The following is a 12308-nucleotide window of genomic DNA, read 5'->3' as shown; positions in this document are numbered from 1 at the left end:
GATTCTGACTCAGAAACCTGACAGGACCGGGTAGAACCAAGACCTCCGAGTAGAAAGCCTTTTCTCTATTCTGAGGAGCGGCTTGGTGGTTTCAAACTGCTGGCCTTGTGGTTAGCAGCCCAACATGTCACACTATGTCACTAGGGCTCCTTGCAAAGTCACCCAGAGTGTTCAGAACTCCCTGGGGGTGCCTTCAGGCCTTGATGCAGCAGGGGCATGCCTGTGTGGGCCTGCGAGAAGGTAGGAAGCTCCTGCCCACCTCCTTCAGGAACACGTGGTGCTGCAGGTGCAGCCACTGCTCCCCTACTCCAGATGTTCAGGATGAACCTCAGGCCTGGCGGGCCTTAGCCACAGTGTGGATGACGGGGGAAATGGAACAGATCTCACAAGTCCAAAGCCAAAAATAGTGCTATTTTTGGCTTGACTCAAGCAGTGCAAATGAGGTGGGGTTTTTTAATTTCCCTTGGAGTAGGGTGGTGGTGAAGTCTTCTCCCTTTAAAAATAAAAGTCCTAGCAATAACTCCTTGGAAACTCCTAGTGGGTCAATCAATACATGGATGGTGGCTTGGAGTAGGAATACACTGAACAAGGCCTGAGAGGAGGCAACTGCCATTTAGGTCCTTCTCTGGACAGTTTTCTAGAAAATTCTGTTTCCTGAAGATTCCAGGCTTCCCACATCTTCCGTACATAGGTGTGTGTGTGAGTGAGAGAGAGAGAGAGAGAGAACGGAAGTGGGGCAGGTTTGCCCACTAACTTCTCTACTTCCTTCTGGACCCCAAGTCTCTCTACTACCCTGACACTTCCCTCACGGGGTGGTTGTGTGTCAGTCAAGTGGATTCTAATTTACAGAACTGCCCCGCTGGGTTTCTGAGGCGTCTGTCTCTACTGGAGCAGTGTGGAGCGCCTCATCAGTTTGAACCACTGGTCCTTTCTTTGGTGATGCATTTGTCTATTGTAGGCATTCCTTGTGGGTATAGTGAAACAATATTGCTATTAGCCTGTTTCACGCAACGTCACGTCTTCAAGGGCCATCCCTGCGCTAACGTGTATCACCTCTTCCTTTCTCTCCATGACTGATAACAGCCCATTGTTGGGTAGGCTGTTTACTCACCATCTGTTGATGGTTCCACCGTTAGCCAGTGTGAATAGTGTTGCCATGGACACGCATGGTTGCTCTCTCCTCTCCATCGCTGCTGCATAACTTATTTTTGTGGTGGGATACGCCAGCAGAGCATACATAAGTTGTGCGCATGTAGTTGAGTGACACGGACATCCTTTGTGTTGTACATGCAACCTCGCCCTTCCCCTCCAAGTTGTGCTTCTCCCTGCCCCTGAGGTTTCCTGTCTATAATCTTTTTTAAAATTATTATTTAATCATTTTATTTGGGGCTCGTGTAACTCTTATCACAAACCATTCATCCATCCATTGTGTCAAGCACATCTGTACATTTGTTGCCCTCATCATTCTCAAAACATTTGCTTTCTGCTTGAGCCCTTGTCTCTAATCTTTTGAGTTGCTGTTGTCAGTTCCATCTCAAAGAGGTCATTCTATTTTTTTTCTCTCCAGACTTGACATTTAAAATTTTTATGTATTGTTTCTTCTGTTGGGTAATCCATCCAAAGATCACTTAGTCCAGCTTGATGAAGCCAAGATCCTTGAGTGCTGACGGAAACACTGACGGCACACATTGAGGCCACATTTCCATATCAGACCGTGCTGGTTTGAGCACACGCTGCAAGAACGGGAGCCCTGGCTGAATTTTCTCGGGTGGCTCCAGTAGAGCCGCTGATGACCCATCTTGTTTCCAGGCTCTCTCCCAGGCAAAAGGCTCCTAGAGATAATTCTTAAAGAGCACAATATCCAAGGCAGATGTTCTTTACTAATTAAGCTACATTATTGTTTAGTTTTAAGAAGGGGATATTTTTGGTTTAAGGTAAGGTGACCAGATTTTAACATTGGTAAAGCGGGACAAAAGCGGGACATCATTGATAAAACTCATATCCTGGCGAAATAGCCACATGGCAGCCAAAAACCGTATACCCTAGCTTGTCGTGCATTCTTTACAAAAATTGGGACTTTTTAAAACGCCGCCAGGCGCGGGAAAAATTGTTAAAAATCGGAATTGTCTTGCCAAAAGTGGGATGTCTGGTCACCTTAGTTTAGGGGCAGTAGTTTCAGGTGTTCACTCAGCCTCAGTGGAGTCCCTGAGAATTGGGTATTAATTTCTGCGTTCCCTCTTTTGATTAGGGTTTTTCTTAGAATCACTGTAATCAAAGTGTTCAGTAACAGTAGCTGGGCACCATCCAGTTGTTCTTGTCTCACAGCAAAGGAGATTATGGTTAAAGGAGGCAATTAGCCACACGTTCCTTTTCCTCCGATCCCTGACTTCCCATCTTGCTCCTTGGAATCGAGTCCAGTCCTTGAATAGCAGCTTGCAAATTGTTAAGGCCCCAGGCACCAACTAAACAGAGAGAATGGAAGCACGGAACACATACTAGTCCAGTTAGTCGGAATGTCCCATGAAACCATGACCCTGGACCTCCAAACCAAGGAACCAGATTCTGGCAGGTTTTTGATCATGAATAAGGCTTGGTAAATAACACTTTTGTCAATTCACCTATTATGCAGTTAGAAACCGAGCAATTACATGAATTGACCTTAGTCAGTGTGATTTCTTCCGCCCGTGTGACCCAGAACTCAGTGCTCCTCCATAACACCTACTTTACGCAGGATTTCATATTTGTTCTTTTGTGATTGAGTAGCTGACTCATGTCTTCACGCTCTGGCCATATTGTAACATCTATCAACCCTCAGTTCTCCCACTGGCCTATTCCATTGAATGTGTTCTCCCAGTTCTATTCCATTGAATGTGTGCCCCACATTTAGTTTATCTGTTCATCCGTTGATGGACGTGTATGTTTTCACACTTACTGGCCCTGATGGTGTGTGTAGTGGTTACGCATTGGGCTGTGAACTGCAAGGTCAGCAGTTCGAAATCACCAGCCACGCCTCAGGAGAAAGGTAGGGTTTTCTACTTCCATAAAGAACCTCGGACGCGCAGGAGCAATCCTATCTTGTCCTATAGGGCCAGTGTGAGTGGCATGGGCTTGACGGCAGTGAGTTTGGTTTTGGGGGTGGGGGTGGGGTGGGGAGGCATTTGTGACCATTGCTGCAGTGAGCCTTATCGTGCACGGATCTGTTGGCGTCCCTGCTGTCAAGACTTTCCAGTTCTCCTGTTATAAACCCAGGAAGAGAGTTGCTGGGTCAAGTGGTCTCAGTTTTAGCTTTTTGAAGAACCACTCAGTTTCCCATCCCCCAAGCAGATGCACGATTTTGCATTCCCACCCACCTGCGTTCTGTTTTCTCTACTCGAGACCCTGCCAGCAGAGGTGGGGCGGCATCTCGATTTCTTTGGGTTGGGTGTGACCTGGGCAGACTCCAAAGGGCCAAGCACGACATAGTCAGCAGGGCCTCCATTACCTGGCGTGCAGGGCATGAGGAAGGACATGTTCTTGGGACAACTCTTAGCTCCCAGGGCTAGATCTTTGGTGGGGGTGCCTCAAGGCCCTGCCTGGCCACCAGTTCCACCCTGAGGTGATAAAGCTGGCTGGGGTATGAGATCAGGCCACCTCTTACACTTGTTGGCAAGCACAGTGGTGTGCTGGGCCCCCCAAAAGCCTCAAACACTGCTGTCGAGTCAATGCTGACGCATAGTGGCCCCTGTGGCTTACCGAGACTAACTGTGATGGAAGTAGAAAGCCCAGCACACGCGAAGCTACTGGTGATTTCGAATGCCAACTCTGTGCGGACTGCAGCCCAGTGTGTAACCACTCCACCATCGGGGAGCCCCGAGTGCTGGGCCAGCCTTTATTTATGGCCCCCATGGGTCCCGGAGAAGAAAGACAAGGATTTCTACTCCCATAAAGAGCTGCAGCTTCAGAAACCCACAGAGGCAGCACTACCCTGTCTTTAAGGTTGCTGTAAGTCTTGACTATGGCAGAGAGCGCTTGAGTGGGTCCTTTGAGGAGCGTTGGTGGCACCATGGTTAAGTGCTCAGCTGCCAACTGAAAGGGCTGACAACAGGTCACAGCCACTCGGCAGAAGTGAGACAAGGCAGTCTGTTCTGTGCAGCTGAGGACCCCGGCAGCCGCCCTGCTGCCTCTCATCGGGTTACTGGGGAGTCACAACCCACTATGGCGTCCTAGGGCTGTGGGGTCCGTTTGGGTGGGGCCTGGGCGCTGACCTCCGCCTCATCTCCGCATCAGTGAGCCCGCATCTGGTCTGGGAATGCTCCCTGATGGCGGCTGGTTTATGTGCTGCAGGTGAGCGGTGGTGCTGATTTCGTTCTCTTCTCTTCCCTTCCAGGACAACCCTCCATATGACAAGGGGGCCTTCAGAATTGAAATCAACTTTCCCGCAGAGTACCCCTTCAAACCCCCGAAGATCACCTTTAAAACAAAGATCTACCACCCGAACATCGACGAGAAGGGGCAGGTCTGCCTGCCTGTGATTAGCGCTGAAAACTGGAAGCCAGCCACCAAAACTGACCAAGGTGGGGCAGGCTTTGTACTGCTTCCTCAGTTGACAGCTTTTGGGGAAGCTGCCTGGGGATGAAGGGATTGGGGGTGGGGTGGGGTGGGGGTGAGGTGGTGCTCGGCATCCTTCCTGTGGAGCAGGGTCTGGTCTCCGCAAGTCCAACCTGGAAGTTCATGTGAATGCTGGACGGCTCATCTCTGGGGAGGCCCTTCTCGTGCTCCGAGCCCATGGAGGGGCAGAGGCAAGCGCGCCTGGGTGTATGGGGTGGGGGGGTCGGGGGGGAGTTGCCTCCAGGTGCAGTGAAGGGGGTGGGGGTTATGGACAATGTTTGAGCAGCTCTCCTGTGGCACAGGCAAGCACTTGGATTTAAAGGAAGAAGAGGTCATTGGAACAGACTTTCCCAGCTAAAAGAAGGGTACTAGCAAAGCCCTGGGATACATAGCAGAGACCAGGTAGCTGGACGTGGTTGTGTGGGTGGTAGGAAGGCAAGATCAGGGAACAGGCTCTAGGGTGTGTGCCCAGATAAGGACACAGGGTTTGGCACCCAGGAGTGGGCTATGGCCAGGTGCACCCATGTCCCAGGAGTCCATGTTGTGGTTGCCCTGCCCGTTAGCCCCTGGGAGTGGCTGGACGTTGTTATGTGCAGGTCTGGATTTTATTTCTTAACTTCAGGGCTTTGGGTAGAACTCTGACTCAGATTTGGGGATGGCTTGGTGGCATCAAAGTTACATTTAGGCTGCTAACCTCAAAGTCAGCAGTTCAAAACCACTAGCTGCTCCTTAGGAGAAAGGGAGAACTTCCTACTCCCACAGTTATCATCTTTTAGATCCACAGGGCAGTTCTATCCCGTCCTGTAGGGTCGGTATGAGTCCGCACCAATTCTGTGGCAGTGAATGAGCCAATATAAGCTCTGCTTAGACCACAGTGGGTATAAGCTTTGCTTAGACCACAGTGGGTTCAGACTAGAGTGCCCTGTAGTGTAGACTATTCATAGCATCAGTTGCTCCTCAGAAGGTGGGGGTTGTGGAGTTCACCTAGAGGTACCTTGGAGGCAAGGCCTGGTAGTCTGTTTCTGAACGATCATCCCCTGAGAACCTTGTGGAGTACAGTTCCCCTCTGACCCACACGGGGGTACCCTGAGATGGTGAATCACAGAAGACACAGGTGATATAAATAAGACACTTCTGTGGCGCCCCTGGAAGGTGAAGCCTTTCACAGAAAAGCCGAGCCTCACTCTCGGGACTGAATGGCACAGGTTCAGGGAGGGGACAGCAGCCCCACGTGGGCTCACTGCCGTGGGAAAGGCACGTGGGCTAACGGCACAGGCAGAGGAGGAAGGATTGTTGCTTGGAGGGGAAAAGTTGCCGTCAGTAAAAGCTTGAAAATGGTGGTCTGGCGTGTGTATTTCCTATGCACATCCCACCCCAGCTCTGTGCTGGAAGCCCCATAGCTCAGAGGTATCATGTCAGCCCTCCTAGGCCAGGGCCGGTGGCTGGGGATGGCAGGCCCTGAACTAGAGACATTTAGGCCTCAAGGGGTGACACAGACTTTTTCTGAAAGGGAAGCAACGAGGCAGGCACCCCAGGAGTGTCCAGTTCAGCAGTTGAGTGTGGGGAGACTGGGAGACAGAAACGCCACCTGCAGGAGCAGGGGATGAATTCCGTGGTCACCTACAGGAATTTGGACAAATGTCTCCAACCTCCCTGCCTCGAGTTGATTCTGCTCCATAGCAACCCTGTGGGCCAAGGTCGAACTGCCCTTGTGGGTTTCTAAGACTGGAACGCCTTATGGGAGTAGAAAGCTGTGTCTTTCTCCCACCAGAGGGGCTGGCAGTTCCAGACCGCTGACCTTGGGGTTACTTACCTCATAACCACTAGGCCGCTGGGACAGCTACAGTTCCACCTGCAGCCACTCACTACACGAAGAGGCCTTCCCAGTCATTAGCCATTGCCTCCTGCCACGGAGGAGTTGCACTCTCTTAACAGCCTGCGATGGAGTCACCACAACTGTCACTCTTAACCAGGGCCCACTGCTGCCGGCACGCCACCAGGGCTCCAAAGGGTTCCGGGGGTATTGGGGGGGGGGGGGGGAGGGGTTGATCCAGAGCCAGCTTCCAGGGGGTCCGTCCTTTAGGAAAGCAATTTCAGCCTAATAATTCCCTGCTGGTTTTACATTGAGACAGGAAGCACAGAGGTGAGAGCCTAGCGTAGTAGAAGAGAGCTGCCCTTGCCCACCCTCAGACGGCGGGGCTCTGCCAGAGGGCCCAGCACGTGGTCCAGTGAGGCAGGGATTATTTGCATGCTGGTGTGCGTGCGTGCGTGCCCTCAAGTGAGCAGGAGCTCAGGGGATCCAAGGTAGGGTTTAGGAGAGGCTACCAGAGGTTCCTTCAGATTTGGGTATGTTGCCCCAGTGGGCCACCTGTGCAGCCCAGGGTCTTGCAGGGTGTATATGCTTACTCAGGCAGGCCTTAGGCATTTTTGTGTGCACTTGGAAATTTTATTTGTCTAATTTGACTTATTTACCTGAATCTCACCATTTCTCCATGTAGAGTTCAGTGACCACGGTGACATTCAGGTGTGTGCGTCCTCCTCTGCGAGGTGTGTTCTCACCCTCCTTTTGGTAGCTCCTCCTGTCCAACCCTTCCAACTGCTGTTGCAGCCCCCTCCCCTGTACATGGGAGTTTTAAAAGGAGTATCAATTCAAGGCAGACGTGCTTTACGTTACCGAACTATTCTTAATTTTTGTTGTTCGGTTTTCAGGGGATTTCACGGGAGAGTTTGGGACTAACTGTAAAGAGTGCCTCGGTAGTGGTTCCAGAGCTTTAGCCAGTCTTCACGGCGCCAGAAAGTCTGGAGTTGGTGAGAACTTGAGACTCTGTTCTGCATTTCTACCTGCTTTTGAGCAGGATTCTGCTATGGGGTCTTTGACCAAAACGTTCAGTAAAAGTACCCATCCAGTTCTCGTGTCATGGACAGGAGGCAATTGACCACCCACTCCTCCCCTTTGGGTTTACCAATGTTGACCCTGACCGAGGCGCTGTTGTGTGTGTCAGTAGAACTGCCTCACAGAGTTGTCAGTGGTTTATCCTTCAGAAATGGATCGCCACACCTTTCTTCAAAGGTGCTTCTGGGTGAATTTGAACTCTGTCAGCCTTTTCATGCCAAGCCAAATGTTAACCCGTTTGCACCACCCAGGACTCTTGCTCAGCTGGGCAGGAATTAAAAATAGAAGGATCAGTCTTCAAAGAGACAGGACTATTCCTTCTGAGTGGCAGCCAGAGTCCGAGCATGCCCACAGTGAATTGGGAGAAGCAGGCTGCCACAGATGGGTCTCCCCAGGCCCTGGGCAGGCATCTGCTCCCTCTGTATTCCTAGGCATGGTCAGGGGAATCAGCACTGTCTTTACTCATGGTACCTTTGACAAGGGCTTTGGCTTTGTTCCCATCCCAGAGTGGAAGAAGTATGACCCTGGTCAAGGGAGTAGGGGTGTGGGTGTGGGATGTGTGTGTCCAAGGAAGGGCGCAAGGGGACTGAGTTCATGCCCACTGTGGTCCCCACATTGCCCCCAGCCCCTTGGGAATGGTCTCTTACCTTAGGGCTGCCCTTCTAGATGACCTGAGGTCTAAGGTCAGTATTTTGGACCCCTCCTGGACCCATCGGCGTGCCGTTAACCTGTGGAAACGGCAGTTCCCCTGCTGCTGGGACTTGTTGGCTCAGAAGCCCCTAGGGGTGTCTTCAAAGATGGGCTTTTACAGCGTGGGCTGCCCGCACCTCGTGTGTGCCCACTCAGTAGCTTGTCTAGAAGTGCCTCCAGCCAAGCACGGTCCCTTGAGAAGCTCGGCCTGTCCATATGGGGTGGGGGTGCAGTGAAGGGAGCCCAGGCGTAAGGTTAGGAAGGAGGGGTATTGCCGTCACAGAGGAAAGATGGCGTTGAGCGCAGCGGTGAGAACGTAGGGTGAACGAGAGGCAGCAGCTGGGATGGCGGAGTTCCCATTTCCTGCAGGCCTTTCCCGGGCAGCACTAAACACTGCTACCATATCCTTTTCTTGGCAGTCATCCAGTCCCTCATAGCACTGGTCAACGACCCCCAGCCGGAACACCCACTCCGGGCCGACCTAGCCGAAGAGTACTCTAAGGACCGTAAAAAATTCTGTAAGAACGCCGAAGAGTTTACAAAGAAATACGGGGAAAAGCGACCTGTGGACTAAAATCTGCCACAACGGATTCCAGCGAGTGTGAGCGGAGGTACCCCAGCAGTGCATTCAGACCCCCTCCCCCGCAAAGCAGGACTCTGTGGAGAACTGACGCACGCGCCACCGCCCGGCGTCCGCTTGTGGCAGTCACTAACTTTCTACAGTTTTCTTAATCAAAAGTGGTCTAGACAACCTGTAAAGAAAGGATTAAAATTTACCATGTTCTCCTTCTGCTCTTTGTTTTAAAAGTCACTGCTTCCATCCACCTCAACAACAAATGGTGTCTCTTTTTTTGGTCCAAATTCACCCAAAAGCTCCAACTGAAAGCCAGTAGCCCCTAAGATTTTATTTTTGTTTTTTTTAGAGGGGGAGGAAAAAAAGATAGTGATTGGCCCTAACCCACCCCTGCCCCCTCCCGTCTCCCAACCCCCACACTCTTGCCTTCAAGTTTAGTGTCTGCTTCTGTTCACCGCCCAGGCCCAGGCTGCCGCCTCCGCCGCCTCAGGTACAGCTGGCACTCGCCTGGCCTTTCCTCCGTGGTGCACTGCCCGGCATGGGAGCCGGTTCTAGTCCTCCCAGCTCCATTATATAGCATCCTTAAAGACACACACACACACACACACACACACACACACACACACACACAACACACACACCCCACACACCTTGTTGGGGAGAAAAGAAGGAAGCCCAACTTCTATGTTAAAAAAAAAATGCCCGTGAGACCTGGATGTTGGTTCTGTTAGCTGACCCTCGGTACCTGGGTGGTGACTGACACCTCTGGCCTGGCCCCAGCCTGCTGGGGGAAACCCACAGCAGCAGGTCTGTGGGCCCGAGGAAGACCCCGTACGCCTCACCAGAGAATGCGCGTCAAGCCCCAGGGCGGCCCTGCTCCCTGCAGCCCTGAAGACGAAGCCGCAAAGTCCACCTGGAACCCCCAAGTGCACCTGTCACCAAGCTCTGAGTGGGCACGGAGCCACCGCAGCCCCTTCTCTGTCCCACTCGACTCAGCTCAGTCTTTTGCGGACTCCGCTTTAGATGGCACTGGCCTGGAGTTGGCGCCACGCCTGCCGACTCTCCAGGAGCTGGCCGGCCCAGGAACAAGGTGGCTCCCTTGGGACCCACAGCCTTTGCCGAAATCCATCTACCGCCTACAGCTCACTCTGTGAGACCCTCTTGATGTGTTTTATATTGTTTTGACTGCCTTTTTTTTGTAGAAATAAAAATTGACCTTAGAATTTATCATCCGCTGAAACTTGTAAGGATATGAATGTTGGTGTCTTTTCGAAAGCCGGTGTGTTGGGATGATCCTGGAAAAAGAAGCCTGTGGGTTTGGTCGGTGTGCGTCAGCCCCTGGCACCTGCCCTCTTGACCAGTTGGGAGGGACTAGATCCCATGGAATCCATGCAAAGATACATGGCCTCTCTGCTCAAGTTCTAGTGGGAGGAAGGGGGAGTCCACCCAGAGGGCCGACCAACTTGTAACAGCCTGTTCAACGTGGGCCCCACGGTAAGTATGCCAGGCAGGTGGTGCTGTTTGAGTCCTGGGAACATAAGGGGCAGCCAGTGTACCAGGTTAACACCCCCACCCACCTCTTCATTTGAAGGTAAAAGAGAATTTTGGCCCTCTCACACACCACACATTTATAGTAAAAATGCCCGATACCGTTCCAAGCTCTCCAGGCAATCCACCATTTGTTCTCAGTGCTTCAAATCCAGAAACATGGCTGTCCTCAGGGACCAAACCCTGGCGTTTGCACCCCACCCCATGGTGGGCCCCGGTCCTGGTTCTCTGATAGCAGGTCCACAGGGTGACCCTCCTAAGTCCACTTGCAAGCCAGTCCGGGGCAGGCAGGAGCCAGTTTGGCCCACCCAAACTTGTAACACATTGCCATGGTGGGCGGGAGTGGTGTGAGCGGCCCCCAGCCCAGCCTGTTCTTGCCTCTCAAGGTCCCTTCAGGAGAGGCCGGTCACCCCATACCCCCAGTGACGGAGACAGTGGCATGCTGAATTTTTTCTGCCCCTCCAATAAAAACTCCAAAACCAGCCCAGCCTTGTGGTTTTCTTCTCTACTGTGTGTACGGGGACGGCACCAGAGACTGGTGTCCTGGGGCTGCTGTGGAGGGTCCCTCTGATGGGTGCACCCCTGGGGGTGGAGATGGCCATTTCTACCCACAGGCATTCCACTTGAGACCCGCAAGTCCCTACTGAAGGTGGACATGTGGGTGTGGAAGGTGGGCTCAGACGTGTTGATTGGGCCAGGGCCAAGCCTGGATTTGGGATGCAACGCAGCTTGTCTGAGGACAGCCTTCAGGCAGCTGTACAAGGCCGGGCCTGGGGTTGCCAGTAGTTGGGCTGCCCCCTCGTCATTTTGGACAAGAGAGTGCACAGATACTCTAATGAAACAGACTCTGCCCTCTCTTTATCCCTTCTCTTAAAGACCCCTGGCCCAGAGGTCTGGTGCCTGGGCCTCTAGCTTTGCTCGCCTCTCGCTCCCTGGGTGACTCCCCGTCGAGCTTCACTTGACACCCATTGGTCCCAAATATCTCTCCCATCCACTGATGCCTCTTCTAAGCCTGCTCCTCACAGCTATCTGCTGCTGCTGCTGCCACCACAGATTGCCTCCTTGGCAGAGAGCCCTAGGGGAAAATGCCGCTGCCAGCTGGCTGCCCACAAGAGTGAGGTTGGGCCCGCAGTGGGCTGGTGTGAGGCCTACGCAGCCACAAGAGTCAGCCCTCGAAGTGGATCCAGTGCCTCGCTGCTGAGCCCTGGGGAAGAGCGGAGGGGATAAAATGAGTGCGGGCCAGTCCAGGCGGAGGACAAGGTTAGGATGGAAGTTGGGTGTGGGCCTGGGACAGACGGGAGCTGGAGCCACAGTCAAGGGGAGGGCCAGGAAGGCATGGTCGCCCTCACCCATACAGGAAGTCACATCTGGGGAAGCTGCCCGGCCTGCTGTTACCTGCCCAGAAGGAGTGATGTTTATCAAAAAGATAAAACAAGCCCATCCAAGTTTGGCTCTGCCATCTCCATCTCTAGGTCTGTAAACCAGGGACTTGTGGTGAGATGAAGTGGGACAAGGTCACAGCGCCTGCCATTGTGTCCTCTGCTGGGAGGTCGAAGGTGAATTCTCAGCCATCTGCTAACCTCAGAATCCAGACTGGGGCGGCCGGTCTCCAGGACCTAGGAAGCCTTGAACCCATGCCCAGATAAGACTGTACCCTCTTGGTAAGTGTACGTACACATCTGTGAGCAAACTTCTGTGGGTGGTGTTTGAGCATAGCCATCGGGCACCACAGAAGGACATACCTGTGATCACCACGTCCATAAAGATTATAGCCGAGGGCCGGCCCCAATCCCAACTACGTGGACACCTGCCCCGCCCCCAGAAGAATTTATTCCAGAGGACAGCACTGAAGTTGCAGCTCAGGGAGAAGGACATGTCTGATCAGAGCACACAGGAGAAAATGAAGGAGGAGGAAGAGAGTAGAGCACATCCTGGCCCACCAAACCTTGAGGATGATATTCCTGCTCAGAGCAGCCAATCCACAGAGCCGACCATATGGCCGGCCCCACTATGAGA

At 52.8% G+C, this 12308-nt stretch overlaps 1 protein-coding gene and 1 pseudogene across 1 annotated transcript in view; one reads left to right on the top strand and one right to left on the bottom strand.

Moving 5' to 3' along the window:
• The window catches only part of UBE2L3 (ubiquitin conjugating enzyme E2 L3), a 16765-nt gene extending 6794 nt beyond the window's left edge, over positions 1-9971 (top strand). Inside the window, exons 2-3 of the mRNA XM_045289597.1 lie at positions 4367-4553; positions 8590-9971. Of these exons, the coding sequence (XP_045145532.1) occupies positions 4367-4553; positions 8590-8744 (342 nt within the window). The 3' untranslated portion in view covers positions 8745-9971. The remainder of the gene's footprint in view (positions 1-4366; positions 4554-8589) is intronic.
• LOC115869499 lies at positions 1629-1798 on the bottom strand (annotated as a pseudogene).
• Positions 9972-12308: the final 2337 nt, after the last annotated feature.

Source organism: Echinops telfairi, unplaced genomic scaffold (genome assembly GCF_000313985.2).
Source record: "Echinops telfairi isolate 266 unplaced genomic scaffold, ASM31398v2 ScPeMD7_29;HRSCAF=101, whole genome shotgun sequence".
NCBI classification, from domain to species: domain Eukaryota; kingdom Metazoa; phylum Chordata; class Mammalia; order Afrosoricida; family Tenrecidae; genus Echinops; species Echinops telfairi.
This window is presented reverse-complemented; position numbering and strand designations above follow the sequence as displayed.